At 44.4% G+C, this 25,631-nt stretch overlaps 3 protein-coding genes across 3 annotated transcripts; all 3 read left to right on the top strand.

Moving 5' to 3' along the window:
• Positions 1–383: 383 nt before the first annotated feature.
• On the top strand, positions 384–4,790 carry LOC113032853 (macrophage mannose receptor 1-like). Its single transcript, XM_026186003.1, has 5 exons — positions 384–456; positions 2,297–2,644; positions 2,820–3,158; positions 3,228–3,358; positions 4,647–4,790. Exons 1-5 carry the CDS (start codon positions 384–386, stop codon positions 4,788–4,790), a joined length of 1,035 nt encoding a protein of 344 aa, XP_026041788.1.
• A 2,222-nt stretch (positions 4,791–7,012) lies between these two features.
• On the top strand, positions 7,013–15,556 carry LOC113031363 (methyltransferase-like protein 27). Its single transcript, XM_026183370.1, has 5 exons — positions 7,013–7,187; positions 8,484–8,612; positions 9,004–9,139; positions 9,950–10,042; positions 15,075–15,556. Exons 1-5 carry the CDS (start codon positions 7,071–7,073, stop codon positions 15,311–15,313), a joined length of 714 nt encoding a protein of 237 aa, XP_026039155.1. The 5' UTR covers positions 7,013–7,070; the 3' UTR covers positions 15,314–15,556.
• A 4,628-nt stretch (positions 15,557–20,184) lies between these two features.
• LOC113032180 (leucine-rich repeats and immunoglobulin-like domains protein 1) lies at positions 20,185–24,157 on the top strand. Its single transcript, XM_026184889.1, has 5 exons — positions 20,185–20,450; positions 21,081–21,171; positions 22,284–22,338; positions 22,628–22,746; positions 23,310–24,157. The coding sequence occupies exons 1-5, from the start codon at positions 20,186–20,188 to the stop codon at positions 23,365–23,367; spliced, it is 588 nt and encodes a 195-aa protein (XP_026040674.1). The 5' UTR covers position 20,185; the 3' UTR covers positions 23,368–24,157.
• Positions 24,158–25,631: the final 1,474 nt, after the last annotated feature.

The following is a 25,631-nucleotide window of genomic DNA, read 5'->3' as shown; positions in this document are numbered from 1 at the left end:
GACCACACCCATAGCTTGTTCTGCCAAGTTCAAATTCACAGGAACATAATTATATGAAATTCATCTTGACGCGTCTTCAGTGGGAAAAACGTTTCGTCACTCATCCAACTGACTTCTTCAGTCAAGGAGGCCATTTGTGTAAAGACCATCTCTGAGTCGAGGAGGGGGCCCAAGGGTGCATCTGTCATGCTGTGACATACACGCTGTGATTGCAGCCATTCTCCAACTCTCTGTGAATGGTACTCGTGGTTATTGATCAAAGAATTAATCATTGATCAATGGTGTTACGTGCGTGTGTTGGTGGGTTCTCTGTTTCTTAACGTGTGTATGCAGATTCACCTGTGCAGGGCCACGGCCTGATGTAACTCGTTCCTGCTGTGGACATGGACTATAAAAGGGCGACCGAAGAGCTGCGGTGCGGGGGGGTGTGGCAGACTTCCCGTGCACTTGCCTCAGGTCCGGACGGAGCAGCCGCAGCCATAGCTATTTAGATAAAAGGTCGGGCATGTGTGTGAAGTGCGGAGCAAGTAGGGGTGAGCTGCCGATTATTTTGGGAAGCCTTCTTTTCTCCTGTGTTTTTAGACCAGGGAGGTCAGACTGTGTTATTTCTTTCTTTTCCGTAAACAGGTCAGAGGGGAACCGAAGCCTAGGTTGAGTTTTGTTTGTTGTGTTGGCCTTAGCTCACCCCGAAATTATACACTCCCACTACCGTGAGTGCCATTGTTGTGAATAAACCGTTGTTAAAAGTCCGATGCTGTGGCTGTGTCTGTTTGGGCGTGGGAATGTTATGTGATGGCTGTGTGCAGACAGGAAAAGGACCCAAGGTGCAGACTCCAGAGACAGATGTGAACTCAAAACCGCTTTAATGTTACACTCAAATATAACATAACTGGAAACAATCAAAATAAACTAACACCGGAGGACAGACAGAACACACCATTTGGTAAACGGTAGATCACAACACGGACACAGAGAAACACAGGGCTTAAATACACAGAGGGAGCAATCAGGGAATGAATAACAGGAGGGAAACACAGCTGGGGCAAATCAGAACTGACGAGACAAAGGAAGCGTAAACTGAACATACTGAGATAAGACAGAGACCTTCAAAGTAAAACAGGAAACACATAACACAGACTGAACAAAGACACAGACTCACATGCAGGCACTACAGTGGGACCAGGGCAGACACTGACACTGACTGGACACGGGGATATAGGAACTAAGGATACACAGAGACGTGAACTGGAGACAGAGCAACTAGAGAAGACAGACATAAACCATAAGACAGAACTCAAAGAAACCAAAGACTAGAATCAGGGCGATCGTGGCTCAAGAGTTGGGCGTTCGCCTTGTAATCGGAAGGTTGCCGGTTCGAGCCCCAGCTTGGACAGTCTCGGTTGTTGTGTCCTTGGGCAAGACACTTCACCCGTTGCCTACTGGTGGTGGTCAGAGGGCCCGGTGGCGCCAGTGTCTGGCAGCCTCGCCTCTGTCAGTGCGCCCCAGGGCGGCTGTGGTTACAATGTAGCTGCCATCACCAGTGTGTGAATGTGTGTGTGACTGGATGTGTAAAGTGCTTTGGGGTCCTTAGGGACTAGTAAAGCGCTGTATAAATACAGGTCATTTACCATTTAGAAAGTATAAATAATATAATAAACTCAAAAACATCCTAACAGGGAAGTCATGGGACACCCCGCTCTTGTTACGGTCATTTCGAGCCGGGTCATAACAAATGGTCATGACTATTTGGATATTAATGATCAGGGAGCTGACGTCCCAGCCCATTGTTCCCTCAGTTGGCTGGTTTCAGTCATTATGTAAATGTTCTGGTTACAAGGTTGGAGACCTGCAGTCAGCTGATGATGATGAAACGTTTCTCCCGCTGAAAACATCCAGATGAACAGAATCAACTTTCTGGGACTTTTTTCAGATGCTGCTGTGATGGGACCATCGTCCTCTTGCATGACTCAAGTTTCACTCTAGAATACTTTGTTATATGGAGAAGTTCAATGTCAAATTAGCGATTCTGTCCTCAAATCATTAGGCCTCAATCACAGAGTTGGTACTCGAGGTGGTCCATATGATTAAATGATGCACAGATGATATTTCATGTAGAAGGCACCGAATCACAACAGTCACCTCAAGTCGAGACTGAGAGTCCTGTTTGTAACTTTGCATTTCATGTGACTTTATAATGACAAACAAACAAACAAACAACATTTTAAAGGGTTCGAGCACCGTTTTGATTTTTTAATCTACAGAGAATCTTTTGACTGTTTCCCGTGTCGTCGCTCAGGTTGTGTGGTGGTCTGTGATCTTCAGCCTGTTCAGTTCCACTACGTCAGTCAATCACTGAACTGGTATGAAGCTTTCCAAAAGTGCAGACAGACGTACACCGACCTCGCTAACATCCAGGGACCGGCCAATAACTCGGAAGCCCAGCAGGCAGCATCAGGAGGACACATTTGGATCGGACTCTTCAGGAACATGTGGAAATGGTCTCAAACAGGCCAGGTTCAGTCATCCTGGTTCAGGAAATGGGCCGGGAATGAGCCAGGGACGGGACAGTGTGTCATAATATCTCAGTCTGGGTTCTGGTCTACCAGAGATTGTACAGTTCAGAATCATTTCATCTGTTACAGTGGTGAGTTATTTTTAAATTCACCAACATCAGCATCAAACAAAGTCTATACTCATGCAAGATGCTGCACTTAAAAACATCACAAGTGAAAGTACTGCAAACAGAAAAGAACATAAGCATCAGACTGTCTCTAAAGAACAGTCACTGGTGTGAATCTGTCTATTTTTTCCTTGTTCAGGTGCAACACATGATCAAATCCTGGTTCAGACACCAATGAATTGGTCTGCTGCTCAGTCTTACTGCAGGGAGAAGTACACAGACCTGATAAGCATCAACACAGAGCAGGACAACATCAAGATCACTGCTCTGATGCTGTCAAACATTATAAACACCCAAACTGCTTGGATTGGTTTGTACAAAACATCGTGGGGGTGGTTAGATGGAAGCAATGCCACGTACACAAACTGGAAATCTGGAGAGCCTAAGGATGGTAAGGACTGTGCCTTGATGGAAACGTCATCAGCTTTCTGGTTCGGTGAAGACTGTAACAAGAATCATGAGTTCCTCTGTTACCAAGGTGGGTCCTTCATCACTGCTTCCTCAGAGTATGATCTTCCTGGTCTGGTGACTTCTTATTTCACTGCAGATGTCAAGCCCGCAGAGAAGAACATGACATACAACGTGACGCACAACGTGAAGTACAACGTGAAGGTTCAGCTGAGGGTGGGATCTGCAGACCTGAACGACCCGACAGTGCAAGAATCCATCCTGCAGCAGGTCAGAGGACACGCGATGCCCTGACTCAGTGAGCGCACAGCTATAATAACTGTAATAATAAATGCAGGTACAGGAAGTCGCATTCCTGCAACTATAATCCAATTAAAAAAATAAAATATCAAATGAATGGAGCTCCAGAGAGCACACGAAGACCAGTCCATGGATTCAAACCCACGATCTTATGCTGCAAAGTGAAACTGCAAGCGCTGCACCACCATGCTGCTTGCCTTAGTTACCGGGTAAATTTAAAAGTATCTCACAATACAGCCGACTAAGAAGCTGCTGAGACCTGGAAAAAGGGAATGGAAGCCCGTTTCTGCCACTAAAAACAATCCTTAACTCGAAATTTCTAGAACAGTAACTTGAAATTTTGACTTACTTTTCTCAAAATTTTGAGTTAGCGCTGCCAATCAGTAATCACTCAAAACCGGATCGCAACAAATTAGCGCATTCGAGAGTTTGCTGATAGTAACGCCATGTGATTCAGCTAATAGCATAGGGATTTCATCATTTGTGAAGCCACGGTGAAAATGATCAGCAATGTTTGCATTCATGACTGGCTGCAGCTGAGGGCTTCAGCTTCCGGCTGACAAGGAAATGACGTCATTCACGTAGATTACTGATCGGCAGCGCTAACTCGAAAATTTCGATTTATTAACTCAAAGTTTTGAAGTAAGTCGAAATTTAAAGTTAATCACTCAAAATTTCAAGTTATTGATACTGTTTTTTTGTAGTGGCAGAGACGGGCTTCCGTAGTTTTGATATCTCTGAGTCTAAACTTATTATTTTTTCCATTTATTCTCCGTGTGCTCGCTATGAATATTTTCACTGGACCCTGATAAAGTCCTTGACCCTTCTTTTCTTTGCAGTTACAGATCAATCTCAACATTGCACACTTTCATATTGCCCTCATTTTAGAATTTGATACTGCTGACCATCGTGTTATCCTTGAAAGGCTGAGATCAGGGTCTGTTCTGGAGCGCTTCTCTGCCTGAATGATGTTTGGCTCTGTGCGCAGGTCCTTCTCCTTCCTGCGGTGTACCGCCAGGTTTTCTTTTGGAGCCTTTATTGCTGCCGGTTGTGATATTTATCATGGGAGGTGTTATATAAACAAAATCTTACTTTTTAACTTTATTTTTGTAAATTATCAAGGAGCATGTGGTGGACATCAAAGAACTGCAGCCAGACCTGTCATCGTGAATCAGTCGCACTTTATAGCGATAAAAACTTCATTCACCTCGACCAGTCAGTGAGGAGCTTCTGTTGATATATGAAAACTGTGTTTCAGCTGAAGGTGAAGCTGGGCGAGGAAGGGATCACGGAGGAGGTGAAGCTGACGTGGAAGACGCAGCCTGATGGGAAGATTTTCCACAGAGTGGGTCCAACGGAGCCTCCTGGATACTCTGGGGAGGAAGACTGTGACACGGTCTAAACGTTTCCTAATTCTTATTGGCTGACGTTCATAGGCTGAATGAATTCATCCCTTAATCTTAAAATAGAGCTTGTCCCCTTGTTCTTTGTCCCCACTTGTGCTGAATGTAGCCTGACAAGGTTTCGGTTTGATTTATTCTCATGTTGATGAATTTTATTGACTGATGTTCTTCTAGCTGTCTTCACTATCATTACATGATCTGTGGATTAAACTTTCTTTAATTCCACAACAGGAACAGGTAATTATTTTATGGCTCCAATATATTCTGCATTATTAATGATATAATCTATAGTATTGATACTGCATTAAGATGTTTATTAAAACCTGCTGGCTTTACATTAACTTTTTATTACAGCTACAGCTAAGACCATTTTATACACATGGCATTTTGTGCTCATTAAAGAAGTGTATTCTGCTCAGTCAATCGAAGGTCTCAAGCTTTGTTTGGGCAGTCTATTGTAGGTGACTTAGAGCAACAGAAGGTTAAAACTGCATACACGCTTACAAAACACATATAGTACATATAATCTAGAAACAGGCTTGAGTGAAGGCCTGAATGTATTCAGCTTCTTGTTGTAGCCTTTGGCATTTGAGTTTGCTTAGTAACAGGTGACAGAAGATGGGTCAAAAGGAAGAAAAGTCCACGGGAACCTCCAGGGCCTGAAATCATCGCCATATTTGGGAAAAGATGTTAGAAAGAGGAACTTCTGTGTCTGACCTTAGCTCTCAAAATTGCTCATTGTCTGTACAAAATGCAAATGATGTTCTTAGAAATACAAAATATGTTATCAGAACGCGTGAAGGGGCGTTTAACGCTGACGTTATATAAACCATTCTCTGTGTATTTGTGGCAGAAGAAGTCCGCAGATGTGATGCTGTGTACTTCTTCCCACACGTGTGTTCTTAATAAACTCTTCATCTGATTGCACTCTACTGGGCCTCCATTGCTTTGTTTTTGTGCCACTTGTCGAATCCAGGACACTGTACTTGTACAATGTCACACCTGCTCGAAAGCATGAAAATGTTCTGAACGTTTTGCTGGAAATAAACTGTCAAACACATGTGCATTACCATGTCTGTTCTTACCTTACCAGACAGCATAGCTTTAGTTACCCGAGCTGAGCACATGTTGTAAGTAGAAAGAGAGCATATTTCTCCTATACTGGCTTCCCTTCAGGTTTTTTCAGGTTTTGACAGGCCCGACTGTGGGAGAATTACAGCAGATCCACAGTTTCTGAAATACCTGCCAACAAAAACTGTTTTGCTGGGTTTAAACTTGGCTTGAGTTGCTTGTAACATGTGAGTCACAGATGATTTACATGAGTAACAAACTGGCAGGCGATTGTGATGTGTTGTGACTTGAAGATCAGCAAAATAAATGACAAAGTATGACATTTGGATTCAAATTAGCAGAGTAAAAGTCAAAAGTAGCACAAATACTTCAACAAAGTACAAGTAGGCTGTGTAAACCTGCTCTTCACTAAAGTAAGTAAAGTAAATTCATGTCTGTAACATCGGTGTCCACGTTTTAAAAAGAGTTGGAACTCGTAACTATTTCATAAATTACAATGAAACCAAGCAGGATGAGAAGTTACAGTCTCACATCTGTAGGGGACTGAATGTCTGACAGATGTGAAGAGAGCGATCAGTCAGGTCAGAGAAAATCTGATTGTGTTTAACTGTAACAAAGTATCTGAAGAGAGCAATCATTTAGTGATCATCACCTGAAGGAAACACATATCAGAAGAACAGACAAATGATTAGTTCGTTTTCAGTGTCACCTCATTGTTCATCTGTTAGAAGCCGCTCACTCTTATCCTCATCGAGTTTAAAGGAGCTGCCATGTTTGGTCTTTTTTACATTACACCATGAGAGGCAGAGAGACTCAGGAATCCATTTCATTTATGCTTCGTATTCTTTCAGATGTGAAGTCACAGCAGCCCAAACCCTGGAATGTGCATGTGTTCAGAAAATAAATGGTTTTATGTTTTTATGAGTGATGTCATCCCTTTAAACAGCTTGGACTGCAGCCTCAGACTCGGAGAATCGTTCGTTTTTATCGATCACTGTAATTAATAAAAACCCACAGCTATCAACCGTCGTCATACTTTACCTTAAACATTTATTTTTCTCCTGCAGTCAGCTAAAACCAACGCAGCCTGTCTGTGTCGAAGATACTTGTGGTGCATACCTGCCCGGGGGGCACAGTCAGGTTAGTCGGGTCTCTACGTGTCAGTGAGTCCGCTGCACTCTCTCCAGGTCTGAGCTCAGCTCCTCATCATGTCGGGCTCCAGAAGAACTGTGGACGATATGAGGGTCATGTTTCAGTCCTGCGAAGGCTTCGATCCGCAGCAGACTACGGATTTTTACAACAGCTGGGCTGAGACGTACGAACAGGTGAGGAGAAAGAAAGGCCTCCTGGGCTGACTGTGTGAACCAATAAATAAATATCAAACGCGCTTTAACTGGTCTTTGGACTCCGTCTGGCAGTGAAGACCAGTTCTTACCGTTTCTTCTTTGTTTCTTCTCAAATAATCAGAATGTTTCCGCCCTGACCTCAAGCAAAAACCCCCGAAAACTTTCAGATTGGACCTGAGATTTTCTCCCGCTAACCCTAAACTCACAGGTGTGGAGCTGACGGAGTGAGCTGCTGTTCTTGTTCTTCGATAAACCAGATGAAATGTTCACAGTTTATTCGTTTGACATTGAGTTGTAAGAGCAGATTATTTAATCTAAGAAAGTTTTAAATACAAAATGAGCGCTCAGAGCTGGCATCGTCATCTATCGAGCCCAGATTAGGTCGCAGTGCGCTCTGTTCTCTGCTGCCAGAGTTCACCAAAGAGACGCAGCTGTATGACTGAAAGCAGTGGAGCAAATCAGCTAATGATTCATTTATAAAAATGCCAGTTTATATAAAAAGATGCAGTCAGGTCGTTTCATGAGGCAGAAACTCCTGAACGAAATAATAAAGTGTAAGCGCATCTTATTTCTCTCTGAAATGCGTTACAAAGCCCCGACGACGGAGGATCGATCCAGAGGAGAGTTTCATTATTACAGAAGATTGAGCCGTTGAAACCTAAACTCTGTGTGGCACAGCTGACCCGATGAACACCGAACATTCACCATCAGATCTGATTTAGTGGAGACACTCTGAGTGCCAAATGTAAACGCTTCAGAGGATACGTGAGGGAGAGCGACATCTGTCCCACAGGAAAGAGAGCAGGACAGGACACACTCAGGGAGGAGAGCAGCGCGGGAAAACTGATGAAGATGGTTATGATGTCACAGGAGGTCACAAGAAAAAAGCAAGCAGAGCATTGCCGTAAAGAGGCTGCTCATGCTGGAAAACAACTGGAAATTCAAATAATTCTGTAAAGAAGAGTAAGCAGAGCTCCTCCGCAGACACGTGAAAGACTCGTGGCAGGATAACACAAACACTTGACTTCAGGTCTTGTCGCCAAGTGTGGCACAACTAGTTATTATTTATGGGACAATTGTTGCAGGGAGATTTGGGAAGTTTTTCCCCTAATAAATGAAATCATCAATAAAAATTTTCAGTTTACTCGGTTTGTCTAATGTTCACATTTGTTTGATGATCTGAAACATGTGGGTGTGACAAAAACAGCACTGGACAGCCTAAATCCCAACAGCCAATAAGAATACTTTGTTTTTTCCGCTGCTTTATGTTGACAGGATTCAGAGACAATGAAGTACAGAGCACCACAGCTGGCCGTAGATTTTCTGAACAATCACTTCTGTGGAAGTCGTGGAGACGCTCAGGTTCTCGATGTGGCCTGCGGATCTGGACTGGCTGCAAAACTGGTGAACCAATAACTGGAAAACTCTGGAAGGTGGCACCTTCCAATAGCTGGAAGGAGCCGTCACTCCGAGCTGATTTGAGACCTGTAGATGTTTAAAATGCTGATGTCACAAATGGGATTCAGGAAGTTTTACTGTGGTCAGCATTTTTATGAATCACTCGTGAGGACATGTTCAGATTGATCTAATTATGGAAAAACAATAACATTTTAATGAATCCCAAATCAGTTTTGTAAAATAGTAAATGCAAACATGAACTCACCGTCTTACGTGTGATTCTTTTTGAAAGTGGGAAATTTCAGCACTTATTCAAAATCTGTGAAATTCATCCTCAGACGAACATCCAGAGTTCATGGAGCAGGCTCAGAACTGATCGTCTTTTCTCTGTATTTAGATGTTTGACCTCGGCTTCAAACACTTTGTGGGAGTGGATGGTAGTAAGGGCATGCTGGAACAAGCTGCTAAGAGTGGCCTTTATCGGGAGCTCAAACTGGCCTTACTGGGAACAGACCCGCTGCCTGCACAGACTGGTACATCACACTCACACTCTGAGCTAACAAAGCAGATAACCCGACAGACACATTAGCACCACAGACAAGAAGACAGCACCGCCAGCTGATAGTAAAACAGCACAATTGAGAATAACAACACCTGAGGTTTTATAGAATATGGGGGACTGAAAGTGCCAAAATAAAAAAACTAAATAAATACATAAGTAATGAAATTGGTCATTAATAACTTAAAAATGTTTTTTTTTTACTTTAAAAGATAGTTAATTACTTAACTATTAACTATTTGATCATTCATTTGCTACAGTCAGGGGGCGGTGCTAATGCTGATGTAGTCAAAACTTTTGCTACCTATTTAATTTTATAAATATAAAAAATACTTTTATTGAGGATATCGATTAGTTAGATGCTCAAAATATATTTATGTCAATAATGGTCTGAAACTGCAGCGCATCACGGATCAGAAACAGAAGAAAGAGGGGGGGAAGACAAACAGTAAAAGCAAAAACAAGACATGAAAAAACCTCACAGAGTAAAACAGGAAACTATCCATGAGATGAAGATTAAAACTAAAAACACTTACAGAGGAACACAGGAGGCTTTACTGCAAAGACACGATAGAGGAAGGAACACGAGAACATTACACGAGAAAGAAGTGCAAAACAAAAGAGGAACCAAAACGTAGAAAAACCCACAACGTGACAATGCCAACTTTTCACCCCAAAACAACTAACTCCTCTAACTCCTCTGTAACTAACTTCTCTCTAACTAATAACTCTAAATAACTCATTTTACTAACTCCTCTCCCTCCTGGTCTGCTTCTGGTTTCAGGTGGGTTTGATGTGGTGATCATTACTGGTGCTTTACGTGATGATTACGTGCCGGTCAGCGTTATCAGGGAGCTCTGCAAAGCTACTAAACCAGGTAACCAACCAACTTTCAAACAAACAAACTGATGTTAATCTGAGTGAGATATTTTTTTTCCATTTAATCTAAAACCATTTATCTGATGTGATGAACTCAGACTCTTCTTTAGCTTTCAATAATAACATAATCAATGCTGTGATGTGATTTTTAGAAGACGTCTTGATGCATGCATTCAGGTAAGTAAATCTCCAAAAGTGGATTCTGTTCATCCGGACGTTTTCAGTGGGAGAAACGTTTTGTCGCTCATCCAATTGACTTCTTCAGTCTCAGCTGACTGCAGGTTTCCAACCTTATAAACAGCACATTTGCATAATGACTGAAACCAGCCCACTGAAGGAACAATGGGCTGGGAGGTCAGTTCCTTAATCTTAATTATGCAAATTGTCATGACCACTGATCAACAACCACTGATCAAAGGCCACTGATCAAAGGCCATGAGTCCCATTCACAGAGAGTTGGGGAATGGCTGCAATCACAGCATTGTAAGATGGGGACAGATGTACCCTTAGACCCCCTCCTCGATTCAGAGATGGTCTTTCCCTTTTCACATAACTGGCCTCCTTGACTCCGCCCTCAAACCAGCGTTCCTCACTGTCCAGGATGTTACATCCTCATCATTGAAAGAGTGTCCACTGGCCTGTGGGTGTAAATAGATTGCAGAGTCCTGGCCTGACGAGGTGGCTCTTCTGTGTTGTGCCATCCGCTTTGCCAGAGGTTGTTTGGTTTCCCCGATGTATAAATCCTGGCAATCCTCCTGCACTTAACAGCGTACACTATGTTACTCTGTTTGTGTCGGGGGACCCGATCCTTGGGGTGGACCAGTTTTTGGCGCAGCGTGTTTTGGGGATTGAAAGCCACAGAGACCCGGTGTTTAGAAAAAATGCATCTCAGCTGCTCCGATACTCCTGACACATATGGGATCACTACAGGTTTTCGCTCAGGCAGCGGTTGTCCTTCTCTCCTGGATCAGTTGGAGCTTTCTTTTGGCGCCTTCCCAACTTTGACAAACATCCAGCCGGGATAACCACATTTACTCACTGATGAAACCCAGTTTATCCTCCAGTGGATGATGAGAGTCAGACCTTTAAGTACTGATCTGTATGCGTTGCTGATCAATGGTCATGAGAATTTGCATAATCATAATGAAGGAACTGACCTCCCAGGCCATTGTTCCTTCAGTGGGCTGGTTTCAGTCATTATGCAAATGTCCTGTTTATAAGATTGGAAACCTGCAGTCAGCTGAGACTGAAGAAGTCAATTGGATGAGTGACGAAACGTTTCTCCCACAAAACGCTACGTCCAGATGAACAGAATAAACCTTTGGAGATTTTTAGACAGACCACCACACACCTGCTAAGGATATATATAAATAACAAAACAAAAAACAACAACACCCAGCACGCCGCTGCGGGCGGTTTATCCTTCAAGCTCGGGTCCTCTACCAGAGGCCTGGGAGCTTGAGGGTCCTGCGCAGTATCTTAGCTGTTCCCAGGACTGCGCTCTTCTGGACAGAGATCTCCGATGTTATTCCCGGGATCTGCTGGAGCCACTCGCCTAGCTTGGGAGTCACCGCACCTAGTGCTCCAATTACCACGGGGACCACCATTACCTTCACCCTCCACATCCTCTCGAGCTCTTCTCTGAGCCCTTGGTATTTCTCCAGCTTCTCGTGTTCCTTCTTCCTGATATTGCTGTCATTCGGAACCGCTACATCGATCACTACGGCCGTCTTCTTCTGTTTGTCTACCACCACTATGTCCGGTTGGTTAGCCACCACCATTTTGTCCGTCTGTATCTGGAAGTCCCACAGGATCTTAGCTCGGTCATTCTCCACCACCCTTGGGGGCATCTCCCATTTTGACCTCGGGACTTCCAGGTTATACTCGGCACAGATGTTCCTGTACACTATGCCGGCCACTTGGTTATGGCGTTCCATGTATGCCTTGCCTGCTAGCATCTTGCACCCTGCTGTTATGTGCTGGATTGTCTCTGGGGCATCTTTACACAGCCTGCACCTGGGGTCTTGCCTGGTGTGATAGACCCCAGCCTCTATGGATCTTGTGCTCAGAGCTTGTTCTTGTGCTGCCATGATTAGTGCCTCTGTGCTGTCTTTCAGTCCAGCTTTGTCCAGCCACTGGTAGGATTTCTGGATATCAGCCACCTCCTCTATCTGCCGGTGGTACATACCGTGCAGGGGCCTGTCCTTCCATGATGGTTCCTCGTCTTCCTCCTCTTTCTTGGGTTTCTGCTGCCTGAGGTATTCACTGAGCACTCGGTCATTTGGGGCCATCTTCCCAATGTATTCTTGGATGTTCGTTGTCTCATCCTGGACTGTGGTGCTGACACTCACCCGTCCCCGGCCCCCTTCCTTCCGCTTAGCGTACAGCCTCAGGGTGCTGGACTTGGGGTGAAACCCTCCATGCATGGTAAGGAGCTTTCTTGTCTTTATGTCAGTGGCTTCTATCTCCTCCTTTGGCCAGCCTATTACCCCAGCAGGGTACCTGATCACGGGCAGGGCGTACGTGTTGATGGCCCGGATCTTGTTCTTACCATTCAGCTGACTCCTCAGGACTTGCCTGACCCTCTGCAGGTACTTGGTGGTTGCAGCTTTTCTAGCGGCCTCTTCATGGTTCCCATTCGCCTGCGGGATCCCCAGGTACTTGTAACTGTCCTCTATGTCTGCAATGTTGCCTTCTGGTAGTTCAATCCCCTCAGTTCTGACTACCTTCCCTCTCTTTGTTACCATCCGACTACACTTCTCCAGTCCGAACGACATTCCAATGTCATTGCTGTATAGCCTGGTAGTGTGGATCAGTGAATCGATGTCTCGTTCACTCTTGGCATACAGCTTGATGTCATCCATGTACAGGAGGTGGCTGACAACTGCTCCGTTCCGTAGTCGGTATCCGTAGCCAGTCTTGTTAATGATCTCACTGAGGGGGTTCAGGCCTATGCAGAACAGCAGTGGGGACAGAGCATCTCCTTGGTAGATCCCACACTTGATGGTGACTTGTGCTATGGGCTTGGAGTTGGCCTCTAGTGTTGTACGCCACATCCCCATTGAGTTCCTGATGAAGGCTCTTAGGGTCCCATTGATCTTGTACAATTCTAAGCATTCCAGTATCCAGCTGTGGGGCACTGAGTCATAGGCCTTCTTGTAATCAATCCAGGCAGTGCACAGGTTGGTCAGTCTGGTCTTGCAGTCTCGGCTGACTGTTCTGTCTACCAGTAGCTGGTGTTTTGCGCCTCTGGTATTCTTGCCAATTCCTTTCTGTGTCCCGCTCATGTATTGACCCATGTGCCTGTTCATCTTAGCCGATATGATGCCTGACAGGAGCTTCCATGTAGTACTGAGGCAGGTTATTGGTCGGTAGTTGGAGGGGACCGGTCCCTTCTTGGGGTCCTTGGGGATGAGGACCGTTCGACCTTCGGTTAGCCATTCCGGGTGTCTCTCGTTAACTAGCAGCTGGTTCATTTGTGCTGCCAGACGCTCGTGGAGTGCAGTTAGCTTCTTCAGCCAGTAGGCGTGAACCATGTCGGGCCCTGGTGCTGTCCAACTGTTCATACTGGAGACCCTTTCTTGGATATCTGCCACTGTGGTTACTGGACCCTGTTCAGGGAGGTCGCTGTGGTCTGCCCGCAGATCCACTAGCCACTGAGCATTGCCGTTATGGGTTGCGTCCTTCTCCCATATGCTCTTCCAGTATGCTCCATCTCCGGCCTTGGTGGTGCTGTTCTCTTATTATTATTGTTCCCTTGCCACTGAGAGTACACCTTTGCTGGTTCTGTGGCGAACAGCTGGTTTATTCTCCTGCCTTCTATCTCTCTGGTGTACCTCCTCAAGCGGCTGGCCAAGGCTGTGAGTCTTTGCTTGGCAGTTTCCAAGGCCTCAGCTATGGACAGCTTGCTGTATTTCTTATGCACCTTCTTTGTCGCACCTTTCTGCAACTCCGTTAGTTGGCTAACCTCCCTCCGTGCTACTTTGATCTTGCCCTCTAGCCTCCTTCTCCATGGAGGGTACTGCCCCTTGTGGCTGTTCAACTTGTAGCCAAGCATCTCACTGATCACTGCTGCCGTATTGTAGATCAGCTTGTTAGTGTCGGTAATCGTGGTTGTAGGTATTGTCTGTAGTGCTGCATTAACATCATCTAGCAGACCTTCTGAGGGTACTTCACGTAATCTTGGTAACCGGCTACGGGGGATCCAGGTTTCAAGCTTGGCCATGATCCTATTTTTCAGGTCAGTTCCTCTCGCACTCAACGATCCTTCTCCTATCGCACTTGGGGCTATGTACCCAATCTCGGGTGGGGGTGATGATATCTCCCCCCTGACCTGGCGTCCTGACTCCTCCTTGCCGTAGCATTTGTGTTGTACCTCGTCAATCTCTAGCTGTGAGAGCAGTCCCTTCTTTCGAATGTTGGAACACTGAGCTACTAGTTGTTTCGCCGTCATTGTGGATGTTGGGTATCGAAGAATCCATAGGTCCCTCATCCTATTCATGTAGCCCCTTCCGCCGGGGTTACTTGCGTAGTAGCATTCCAACAACGCCCACTTTTCGTCAGGGTGCCCTGGTTCTTCAACACCTGACGCGGACCTTGTTGATCCGGGCAATGTCCGAGCCGGCATGCCTTCATATTTATCTGTCTCGCTCATGTCTGCAGTAGGCTTGCTTAGCATAGCCTTAGGACCCTTACTGGGTCCTGGGAACAGCTAAGATACTGCGCAGGACCCTCATGCTCCCAGGCCTCTGGTAGAGGACCCGAGCTAGAAGGATAAACCGCCCGCAGGGGCGTGCTGGTATATATATATAAAAATAATCTGGTTGTTGTTGGGTCTTCAAATGACAGTAAATGGGACCTCAGATGAATAAAAACACACGATATGTGACAGCATGTGGCAGAGGACTCATGCTCTCCTGACGTTGGAGCACATCCTACAGTGTCCAGCAAACCTGAGCAAACTTTCTGTTTTTCAAAAAAACGAAAAAGGTCATAAATTGTTGTGGTTTTGTTGTTTTTTTCTCCTTCAGGGGGCTACGTCTGCATGTCCAGAGTGGACCCAAAGTCCGAATCTGGAAACAAATACAAAACATCTATGGAGCATGAACTGCAGCTGATGGTGGAGGAGGGCCTGTGGAGCCCTGTCGATACCAAAGAGATGCACAGATACATGATGGATGTTTATAATGATAAAAGCAAGGATGAGAAAAGGGAGGAATTCCTCCAGGGAACCATGTACCTGTACAGGAAGTCTCTTAATAAGCTGTAAAATTAGGAGTGGAGCCAAAAATGTGAGCTTACATATTCGTCGAGCATGTGCTGGCGTTAGCGTTAGAGTACAGGGTGCCTTGAATGGTTATTGCTGTTTATTGGTGATGTATATAAATTAAACTGAATTGAATCAGAAGTCCAAGTCAAGTCCTTCTAAAATCAAACCTCACCATCATGACAGTGTTATCTATGTAAACCTTTATTTCAGTGGTCAGCACATAAACAACAAGGCTCAAAGTTTTCTGAGTTTTTATTTCTTCCACTGGATGTTTTGCTTATGTTTCAGAATTCTTCAGTAGATTTCAGCTCACGAGTTTTTAATGTCTCTCTCTTACATCGTCTCTGGTCAACACTCAGCATTAGTGTCACTATTTTTACCTTTAACAGGGCCCTTAAACATATCTGCTTCAAGAGCACAGCATCAAGTAGCAAAACCAGTATAAACCAGAAGTAGCAGGAATTCAATTCAACTAAGTTTTATTTATACAGCACCAAATCACAATAACAGTTGTGTCAAGGTGTTGTATACTGTAAGGTAAATATTCCACAGAGGAAATGGAGAAACCCTATGAGCACTTTGGCGACAGTGGGAAGGAAAAACTCCCTTTTAACAGGAAGAAACCTCCGGCAGAGCCAGGCTCAGGGAGGGGCGGGGCCATCTGCTGTGATTGGTTGGGGTGAAAGAAGGAAGACAGGATAAAGACATGCTGTGGAAGAGAGACAGAGATTAATAACAGGGATGATTTAATGCAGAGAGGTCTGTTAATACATAGTGTTAACTATTAACAACTATTAAAGTTGATATCACTGAAAACAGGTACATACGAAAACCAAATAAGATTTTGTAACCATTAATAACCTGTTTTAAGCAGGAATAAATAACAAGTTAATGTTTCAACTCATTGTCGGATGTTATCAGTAGGGATGGGTATCGAAAACCGGTTCTTGTTGAGAACCGGTTCCCACTGTTTCAGTTCCTTGGAATTGTTTGCCATTTTTGCAAACGATTCCCTTATCGATTCCAGTCGCCCCGAATGACGTCACCACGTTGCGGAGCGTCATTTACCTAACAGGAAACACGGCGCCTAAGCGGCTCAAACACTAAAAAGTTTGATTACACTTTACGAGAACGGATGACAACAGGGAAACTTGCAATACTTGCAAAGTAGATATTTCATTTAAGGGAGGAAACACTACGAATATGCAAAAGCATTTGCTCACAAACACGCGATGACCTTAAATGAATGTCGTGTTTTTAATTCTGGACTCGTGAATCTCAACCCAGCAGCAGCGGTAACGTTTGCACGTCCTCTCCCGTTAATGCGGCAGGTCAATAATCAACTAACATATTATGTTAGCGCGATCTGCCTTATTACAAACCTGCCATTACTGTGCATTTAGTGACCATGATGAGACAGAGTCTGGCTCAGATGCTGGCAGTTCTCGCTGCAGTCTACCGGTAGCGTCTCCTTTCAGGCCGGGATAGACGAACGTCACCGAGCAGTGACTCAGTTTGTGGTCAAAGGCTTGCAGCCGTTTGCCACAGCAGATGATTTTCGGTAAGTGAATGTGTTTAATTGTAGGCAGGGACATTACTGGATATTCTTGTGTAATTGCTACAGAATAATTTATGTTATACTTTGTTATTGCTACAGAAGAATATTTATTTTATTATTTTACATTTACAATGTTTTTTTCTGGGGACCCTGTGACACCCCATTGAAGAGCCGCAGGCTGGATCTCTTAAGATCTCACTGTTGGGTTCGTAAGGCCACACAAACTAGGACAAAGTGTGTCCATCAGTGGGGGCGACGCCAACATAACCTGGTCACTGATGTTTCTCCAACCACCACCACAGGTTCAACAGTGGAAAGAAACACCTCTTACTGCTGCATGATGGGAGTTGCTTCACACTGTCACTGTTTTTAGAAATTACGTTAAAAACAGTGACAGCGTTTTGTAAGAAAGGAAGTTACTTTAAAAGAGGGAGTTAGCAACTTTACGAAACAGAGTCAAAGAGAAAAGAGTTGCTGAAATAAAAGGAAGTTTGAAAGTGACATTGGGACAGACAGTCACAAACACCACCAGACAATTGCTTGTTAGCCATCGCTCTCTCTCTCGCTCCAGCAGAAGCAGCAGAAGGTTAAACTGAAGGACGTCAGCAGAGGACTGAGAATGGCAGTTTGCACTGAAAAGACTCTGTGGAGCTTCATGTTCCTCCTGACAGGTGAGACTGAAGTGATGCTTTTATTAGTTTTTAACCTCCAGAGAAAGCCGACACTGTCACAGGAACAGGAAAGAAGAAAGCAGAAGGGCGTCTGAGCAGATTTATTAGTGTAAAAGAATTTATGACCTCATTGTTTTTCTCTTTTTGCTGAAATGATGACCCTGGCTGCACTGCTATGAAACATATTTGCTTTTTTTAACATTTCATTCATTAATGAAAAAAAAAACAAAAAACAGTTTAAACTTACTGTGACAAATGCGACAAAGTAACTGCTGCCTGAGCCTAATAAGTGTTGTGTGGTGTGTGTGACAGCTGTCAGTGAGTCTTACTTCACTCTGCAGGAATTCAGAAAACTCGCAGAAATGTTTACATAATAATATCTATAATGAATCTCAGTCAAAAGAGGTTGAAGAAAGTTTACTTTAACACAATATTACACAACATCATAAACTCTTCGTGGCACAATCCTAATGTAACACACGAATGATTAAAGCTTTCAGGTAAATGTAGCTGAGTAACTGCTTCAATATTTAATTTTGCAATATAAGTACAGATAGACGTATAATTTCATTTCACAGGCTGTACATCCTCAACTCATCTGCTCGTATGTCAGGCCGGAGATGTGAGGGAGAACAAACACTGGTGTGTGAGGAAATCGATAGACAGAGAGAAAAACACTTTATTTCTTATACATGTTTTTTGTTGCTATACAATAATAAGTCCATGGTTTGAACATCCTTCTAGCTCAGCGCCCTCCATACTCGATAAACTACATGGCCTGATGTCCTCATGTAGGCCTTTCAGTGTCATAGCGACCACTAGATGGCGCTATCAGTGGCCCGCTACCTTAACAGTGAACCATGCAAAGCACACGTGAGCTTTATTCGTTGGAGATTATGTATCAAAATTTCAGGAGCAGGACCACGCCTCTAAACACGCTCCTTCCTGTTGTCATCTATATAGGTTTCTGCAAGCTGTTCATTCTCGTTTACGTGCCCCACTCCATCCTTGGAGGCCTTCCCCAAACCGCAGCTCAATTCATGTCCAAGCATCACCTTTACCTACTCAAACACTGTCAAACCTAAAACGAGGACGTGGGCCCAGCTAGTGAAATGATGGTTTGCATGTTTAATACGTGTTGTGTTCCTTGGAACACTTGCAGGATGTTACGGTGGGCTTCAGCATGTGTTATTGCATCAGTAGTTATAGTGACGAGATGATGAGATAGCCTTTATTTGTCAGTTGCAGGTCTTTTGCCCACAACCGAGATGACAGACCTTGCCGACCGTACATACAATACAGAAACATCACATTGGGGAGACAGGTCAGGCCGGGTAGCAGGAAAAAAACATCAAAATGTGTAACACAGAAGGATAATACAGGAATGCACAGATATCAACACACCATAGCACAATAAACACAGACAGCAACATGGGGAAGAGTTCCAGTGTGTACATCTGATCTGGGACCGCTACAATCTTCGACTGCGCCTCCAGCTGACCCGATGTCCACATCAGAGGGGAGGTAAGCGTTGGAGGTGGCGTTGGATCCGGGATAGGGAGGGTGATGCGTCAGTGAGTGCTTATCAGTATATGTATGTGTGTGCGTGTCCATAGTTCAGCTGAGACAGTGTCCTTCGTCCTGCCAGGCTAAGTAAACAGTCTTCCAGCCAACCCAGGTGGCCTTGCATGGAATGGGAAGGAACAGACTCAACACAGTCGTCATCAGGGTGTTTTGTTCAGCTCCGGCCTTGCAGCTGGTGCCGAGAGGGTCTCCGCATGAAGTGATGGTATTTTTTACTTTAGTGCGAACAGCTCATATGAATTTCAAAGCAGTTCTACAGTCCAACACCGGTCTCTCAATCTCCCGTCGGAGAGCCGCGAGCTTCGCCATACTTGCGTTCTGTGATGTTGTCATTTCTTGTGCTCAAGGAGCCGATTCTGAGAACTCACGGCAGTGTGCCTCCCCGAGATGTCATCCAATTTGCGCCCAGAGATGTTATTCCGAGCGAGCCCTTCCGAGATGTATCCAGTCTGCAGTCAGAGATCTTATTCTGAGTGTTCACAGCAGCCGTAGCCTCTCCAAGATCTTATCCGTGCTGCACTCAATGAGCCCATTTTGAGAAACTCACGCCTGTGAACATATACATATAATTACTTCTATACCATCTGTTTCCAGGTGCTGTGGGTCAAACTGTGGTCTATCCTTTCACGTCTACCTGTGCTGTCAGAGGGTCCACTGCCACCCTCCCCTGCACCTTCACACCTCGGAAGTCTTTCAGTGATGGTCAGAGAGAAGTTCCTCTAAAGATCATCAGAGTCCGCTGGTGTAAGAACCATCCAGTCTGTCAGGGCAGCACTCCATCTGTGTATGACAGTAACCCAGCAAACATCGATCCTCGTTATCAATATCTGGGAGACAAGAAGACAAACTGCACTTTACAGATCAGAGATGTTCAGCAGAGAGACAACGCAAGCTTTCGCTTCAGGATGGAAGCTGATCATCCTGAAGGACATTTTACTAACAAGACAGGAGTGAATGTCACGGTTGTTGGTGAGAGAAAAATATCCTGACATTAATAAAAAAAACATAAATGAGCGTTCAATGAAACTAATGATCACTTTGATTTTAGATGGGTCTAAAATGAGAATAATCAGCTCCAGTGATGATAAAAAGTTGAGCAGAGGTGAAAACGTCACACTGCTCTGTGCTTCAGACTGCACTTTCCACCAACTGGAGGTCACCTGGTTCAAAGATGGCCACGCCCTCTCAGACACTGGCTCCTCTCTTGAGCTCGACAATGTGACTGCAGAGGATTCTGGGAACTACACCTGTGCTCTGAAGAGCATCATGGAGACTCTCTCTGAGCCGTACAGCCTGCAGGTGGAGGCGGAGGAACGACAGCCTGGTATCTTTTTCAGATATTACACAAACTGTAAATACACTGCAGGCGTTTCTCTAATACACAGCAGAGTGGGCTGATGTCAGTCAGTAGAGCACTTTATAGAACAGAGAGATTCAAGCATACTTCTATTCGTTCATGGATATTCGGTGTAAAGTAGCCAGAGTGTGAAAGATAAAGAAGGAGTGAGCCTCTAAAAATGAGCTTCAGCTGCTGTTTAAAACAAACCACTAATTCAGCCGTTCTGATGAAGACTGTTTCAGAGGCGCCACAGCTGCAAGCCTGGTCACCTCTGGATTTAAACGCACAGTATTGAACAGTTAAAACGCAGAGAGCAACAAGGTCTCAGCAGGTCTGTTATGTGGGGAGGAGTCGGGCTTTGCAGGGATTTAAATGCAATTAAAATATTTAAAAACATTTGAATTTCCACAGTAAGCCGATGAAGGGAAACCAGACTGGTGTGTGAGGATTTCTAGATATCTTCATGATAAATTATATGGAAAACCACAAACAACGTAACCATAAATGATGCAAAAATAAATAAAAGTTTACAGTTTTTTGGAGAACAAGGGGATTTTTGTCTAGTCTGTTTCTTTATTTGTAAATTTCTTTATGAATTATTTCTGATTTTTACAGTTGATGGTAACCTGCCTCTGATAGTCGGCGTGGTGTCGGGTGTCCTGCTGGCTGTCATCGCATTCATACTCTTCATCTTCATCATCAGAAGGTACAAATCACACTTTATGTTTCTTCTACATTTAAAATTTTTAACATTTTGGTGGTTTTTAATGTGTAAAGAATCTTAAAGGACACACACACACACACACACACACACACACACACACACACACACACACACACTGTAAATTATATTTTTTGTTTTATTTTATGAGTGTTATTTTAATGATAATGATCCCAAAAAGTCACAGGAAACACAGACGTGTGTGACATGTTTTGTGTGCAGAAAGTTTTGAACATGAGCGGAAACATATCAGAACTATAAACACGAAGTATTGATGAATACTTGCCTGCATTTTTATATAAGTCATTTCCCCAAATGTAAGTGCGAGAAGCAGCAGCGAGAACTGTCAACTCTGCGTTTATTTTTACACAAGCATTGCAGCTCTGAACTGCTCTAGGATTATGATAGTAATGTATAAAATGAAAGATGTTTAAAGCACACTTTTACACAGAAATCATACAATTCGGTGCATAAACTTTCACCACAGTGCAGAAAAGATATTTTGGGTTCAAAATGTTCTAAACCTCGATCTGAGAAGATGAATTTAGTCTGTTCATTATTAAACTTTTGCATAATGAAAGAATCTGTTGTGCGTAACAGTCAAAAGACAAACAAGTATCCAAGAAAGAATTACATTAAATTATTGTTATGTGCTGATGACCACAACGGAGGAGAAGGGGAAGCGAAGCTGGTCTCTGGCACATAATTGTGATACAATAAGACAAAATAATGTCGAGGCAGCAAGTCAAGGTCAGTTTATGTTTTCTGTGAGTTACATGTGAGAAATGTGGTAAAAACTCTGGTTCAGCACGGCCTCCTGCTCACTCCGTCCGAGCAGCTACTTCTCCTAATTCACACTATTTCCACTGGTGTACACAAAGCAGATAAGCTCCTGCTGTGTTTGTGTGAAAGGACAACCGTGGAAGCTGCCTGAGTTTGTGGGAAATCAGCTGCAGACACACAGAAACAACAAAACACATAAATGTTTTGGTTTTTTTTGCATGATAATGCAATTTCTCTTTGCCCCTGATTTTCTACATTCATGATTTTCGATAGATCTTCTGGTTCCTGTTGACATGACAGTCATATTGTTACAGGAAGCTGGCAGCAGCAGAGCATCAGAGAGCTGATGGAGGTGAGACGGAGCCAAAGGTGAGTTATGATTTCAAAGATAATTTCGGACTCTCGTAGAATATTTCATCTTAAATGAGCACAGAGGGGAGATTATGATCTGTCTACGACTACGTGAAATCTAAATGGTTCTCAGTGACTGTAATCCTAAACGTTGTTTTCCTTTAATGGTTCTCCAAAGTCTTTGCAATTAATGGTCAAAAACATAATAATAGTTGATCGTAAGATATTGGTTCATACGGTTAGGGATCGGGCCGGGGAGCTCGGCAGTGATGGCTTTACACGCGTCTGTATTTCTGGCTGTTTTCAGCATCCTCATGACATCTACAGCAGCATCCAAGAAGAAAGTCACCGACAGGAAACCAGCCGAGCTGTGGAGGACGTCAGCTACGCCTCGGTGCAGTTCAGACACAGCCATGAGAGGAGCAGGTAGGACCGACAGCTGTTCAGCTGTGAGGATGGAAAGACTTTGCTTGATGCTTGTAGTGTTTTAGATTTTCAGGTGAGAAACAGACACGTAAGAAGAAAATCAGAGGAACTAAATTAAAATGAATAAAAGTTACAAACATCATTATTACTTGTTACTTGTTTTTACTTGTTCGTTTACCCTACAAACATAAAACACAGCTAACAGCTAACAGTAGCTACAAACAGCAGTTAATTCTAACTCTTGGACTTCGTGGCTCTTTATTTTTTCACATATGGAATTTTCCAATCATCACAATCAGAATCTTTATTGTCATTGTAGCAATGAAACATTGAACAACAAAATAGAGACACAAATCTGCAAAAGAAGAATAAAAGAACGCAGTAGACTGACTCACCCCCCCCCCAAGAAATGAGTCCCCCCACCGTGGTATCGTCTGCAAACATTACAGTGGTGTAACTGTGGTGCGGGGGGCTCAGCCCTGTTGGGAGCCAGATGTGGGCGCTCACTCTAACCCCAGATGTTTTTATGGCGCTCATGTGGAGTTTTCTCTTGGTTTTCACAGGCACGTGGAGGAAGTCGATAATGCCGTCGTCTACTCTTCACTAGCCAGTCGAGGCTGAAGTCACAATCTCACCCACAAACTAAAAGGAGCCACACTGACCACAGGAGAAGCTGCAGGAAGCTCTGCAGCACTTTGTGTTGATCTGCTGCAGTCTGACTTTCATGCTCTGTGGTGCAGGCAGTTGGATAAATTCATAAATCTCCTTCACAGCCTCCATCAGTACTACAATGGTATTGTTCTAGTGTGATGACCCCGTCCACCCTGCCTGGGGGGCTACGTGTTGGTTTGGCAGCTGCTTCTTGCAGGCCCTGCAGAGGAATCGTGCTTTGTTCAAGATCAGCATCACTGGCAGCGTCAAGGCTCGACGCGTCTCTACTGAAAGCTCAGTTGTTGGGCGTGTCTGCCTTCTGGGTTTTGGTTGCTGTCTGGTTTGTTTTCTCACACTATGAGACATCACATTCACGTACAGTACTGAGTGTACCGAGCTCTGTTGTCAGGGCGCTCAGTCTGTGACGCAGCAAGTTTATTTTGTATATTTGATTTCTTATGATGTATCAGAGTAATGGTAAGTTCGTGTGTTGTTATTAGTGTGTCTTAGTTAGGTTTGTTTAGATACAATTTCATCCATGCTCCCCTGTGTGTGTGTTGTTTTCTGTTTCCTGTGAAAGCCTGTCTTGTCCTCCTGCATGATTTTTAGTTATATCTTCATTCCCCTTATCTGTTTCCATGTTCCTCTCCTTGTGTATCATTCAATCTTCCCAGTGTGCTTTATGCTTCATGTCTGTGTTTCCCACGTCCAGTTGTCAATCAGTCTTGTGTTTCCATGTTCAGTGTGTTTAGTTTTGCTTCCCCTGTGGCATCATGTTCATTTGTGTCAGCTGTGTTTCCAGGTGTTTCCACTTCCCTCATTACTCTTCTGTGTAAGATAAGATAAGATAAGATAAGATAAGATAAGATAAGATAAGATAAGATCCATACCTTGGATGTTCGGTGGTGGCGGTGGAGGATGTTTGTGCCTGTGGAGGTCTACCACCAGCTCCGTGGTTTTACTGGTGTTGATCTGGAGGTAGTTCTGCCGGCACCAGTCCACAAAACCGTGGGTCAGTTCTTGGTACTCTTTGTCGTCCCCATCAGTGATAAGGCCGACTATTATAGAGACGTCAAATAATTTCTGCAGGAAGCACTGGGTGGAGTTGTGGGAGAAGTCTGCAGTGTAGATGGTGAAGAGGAACGGAGCCAGAAGCGTTCCCTGTGGGGCCCCCGTACTGTCCGACACACAGCCCTGAGTCCTCACATACCGTAGTGAGGTAGTCTAGGATCCATGTAGTGAGGTGACGGTCCACTCCTGAGTCTCCAGCTTGTCCTTCAGGACTGTGGGAAGAATGGTGTTGAAGGCACTGGAGAAATCAAAGAACATGAACACAGTGCTCCCAGCGGTCTCCAGGTGAAGTGGTTCCAGTGATGAGCTCACCACGGGCTGAACCAGGACCGGTGTCCAGGGTCTTGATCGGGTGGGATGTCAGAGCCACCGGCCTGTAGCTGTTGAGGTCATTGGGATGTGGAGTCCTTGGCACTGGTAGCACACAGGAGGTTTTCCAGACCTGTGGGACTCTTCTCAGCCTCAGGTGATCTGTGCAGGACCTGACGACCTTCAGCTGATGCTAACTGGACCTGCTGCATTTAGGTCCTCTGTCTTCCTCTGTTCAGTGTCACGTCGTCTGTTGTCTTGTGCGTCAAGTCTCCATGTTCCAGGTATCTATGTATGCCAAGTTTCACATTTAGAGTTTTTCATGTTGAGTTTTTCCAGTTTTTGTTGTAGTTGTTTTCTCCGTTCTCCTTGTATTTCTCCATCAGCCATAATAAACGTCTCGCTTTCACGTAATACTGAGTTTGTTTCTGCGCTTTTTGTCTACATTCGGGTGCTGGAGCCTCCTCTCAGCACCGTCTGCGACTGTGACGACTGGAAGTGTGAGTTTGTCTCTTATGTTTGTGTAATTTAAATAATTTCTTCACTGACACTGGTCTGCAAAACATGTCTGACTGAACCCTCTGGAGACCCTCTGTACTCTACTCTGTACTCTGTACTCTACTCTGTACTCTGTACTCTGTACTCTGTACTGTATTCTGTACTCTATTCTGTACTCTACTCTGTACTCTACTCTGCACTCTACTCTGTACTGTATTCTGTACTCTATACTGTACTCTACTCTGTACTCTGTACTCTGTACACTGTATTCTGCACTGTACTCTGCACTCTTGTTCACATTCTCGCTCAGAGGGAGAAGGATAAATACTGAAAAGCTTCCCTGAGCAGCACTTTTG

This window comes from Astatotilapia calliptera, chromosome 11 (genome assembly GCF_900246225.1).
Source record: "Astatotilapia calliptera chromosome 11, fAstCal1.2, whole genome shotgun sequence".
NCBI classification, from domain to species: Eukaryota; Metazoa; Chordata; class Actinopteri; order Cichliformes; family Cichlidae; genus Astatotilapia; species Astatotilapia calliptera.
The sequence above is the reverse complement of the archived record's forward strand: the minus strand, read 5'-3'. Positions and strand labels throughout refer to the sequence as shown.

What these genes read in the sequence shown, in the direction of transcription:
- LOC113031363 (XM_026183370.1), top strand. Translation starts at nt 7,071, where the DNA reads ATGTCGGGCTCCAGAAGAACTGTGGACGATATGAGGGTCATGTTTCAG. An exon ending in GGGCTGAGACGTACGAACAG is followed by an intron (nt 7,188 to 8,483) that starts GTGAGGAGAAAG and finishes TTATGTTGACAG; the next exon opens with GATTCAGAGACAATGAAGTA. An exon ending in CCCGCTGCCTGCACAGACTG is followed by an intron (nt 9,140 to 9,949) that starts GTACATCACACT and finishes TTCTGGTTTCAG; the next exon opens with GTGGGTTTGATGTGGTGATC.
- LOC113032180 (XM_026184889.1), top strand. Translation starts at nt 20,186, where the DNA reads ATGAGAATAATCAGCTCCAGTGATGATAAAAAGTTGAGCAGAGGTGAA. An exon ending in GGCGGAGGAACGACAGCCTG is followed by an intron (nt 20,451 to 21,080) that starts GTATCTTTTTCA and finishes TGATTTTTACAG; the next exon opens with TTGATGGTAACCTGCCTCTG. An exon ending in TTCATCTTCATCATCAGAAG is followed by an intron (nt 21,172 to 22,283) that starts GTACAAATCACA and finishes ATATTGTTACAG; the next exon opens with GAAGCTGGCAGCAGCAGAGC.
- LOC113032853 (XM_026186003.1), top strand. Translation starts at nt 384, where the DNA reads ATGGACTATAAAAGGGCGACCGAAGAGCTGCGGTGCGGGGGGGTGTGG. An exon ending in TGAGTTCCTCTGTTACCAAG is followed by an intron (nt 3,159 to 3,227) that starts GTGGGTCCTTCA and finishes ATTTCACTGCAG; the next exon opens with ATGTCAAGCCCGCAGAGAAG. An exon ending in AAGAATCCATCCTGCAGCAG is followed by an intron (nt 3,359 to 4,646) that starts GTCAGAGGACAC and finishes ACTGTGTTTCAG; the next exon opens with CTGAAGGTGAAGCTGGGCGA.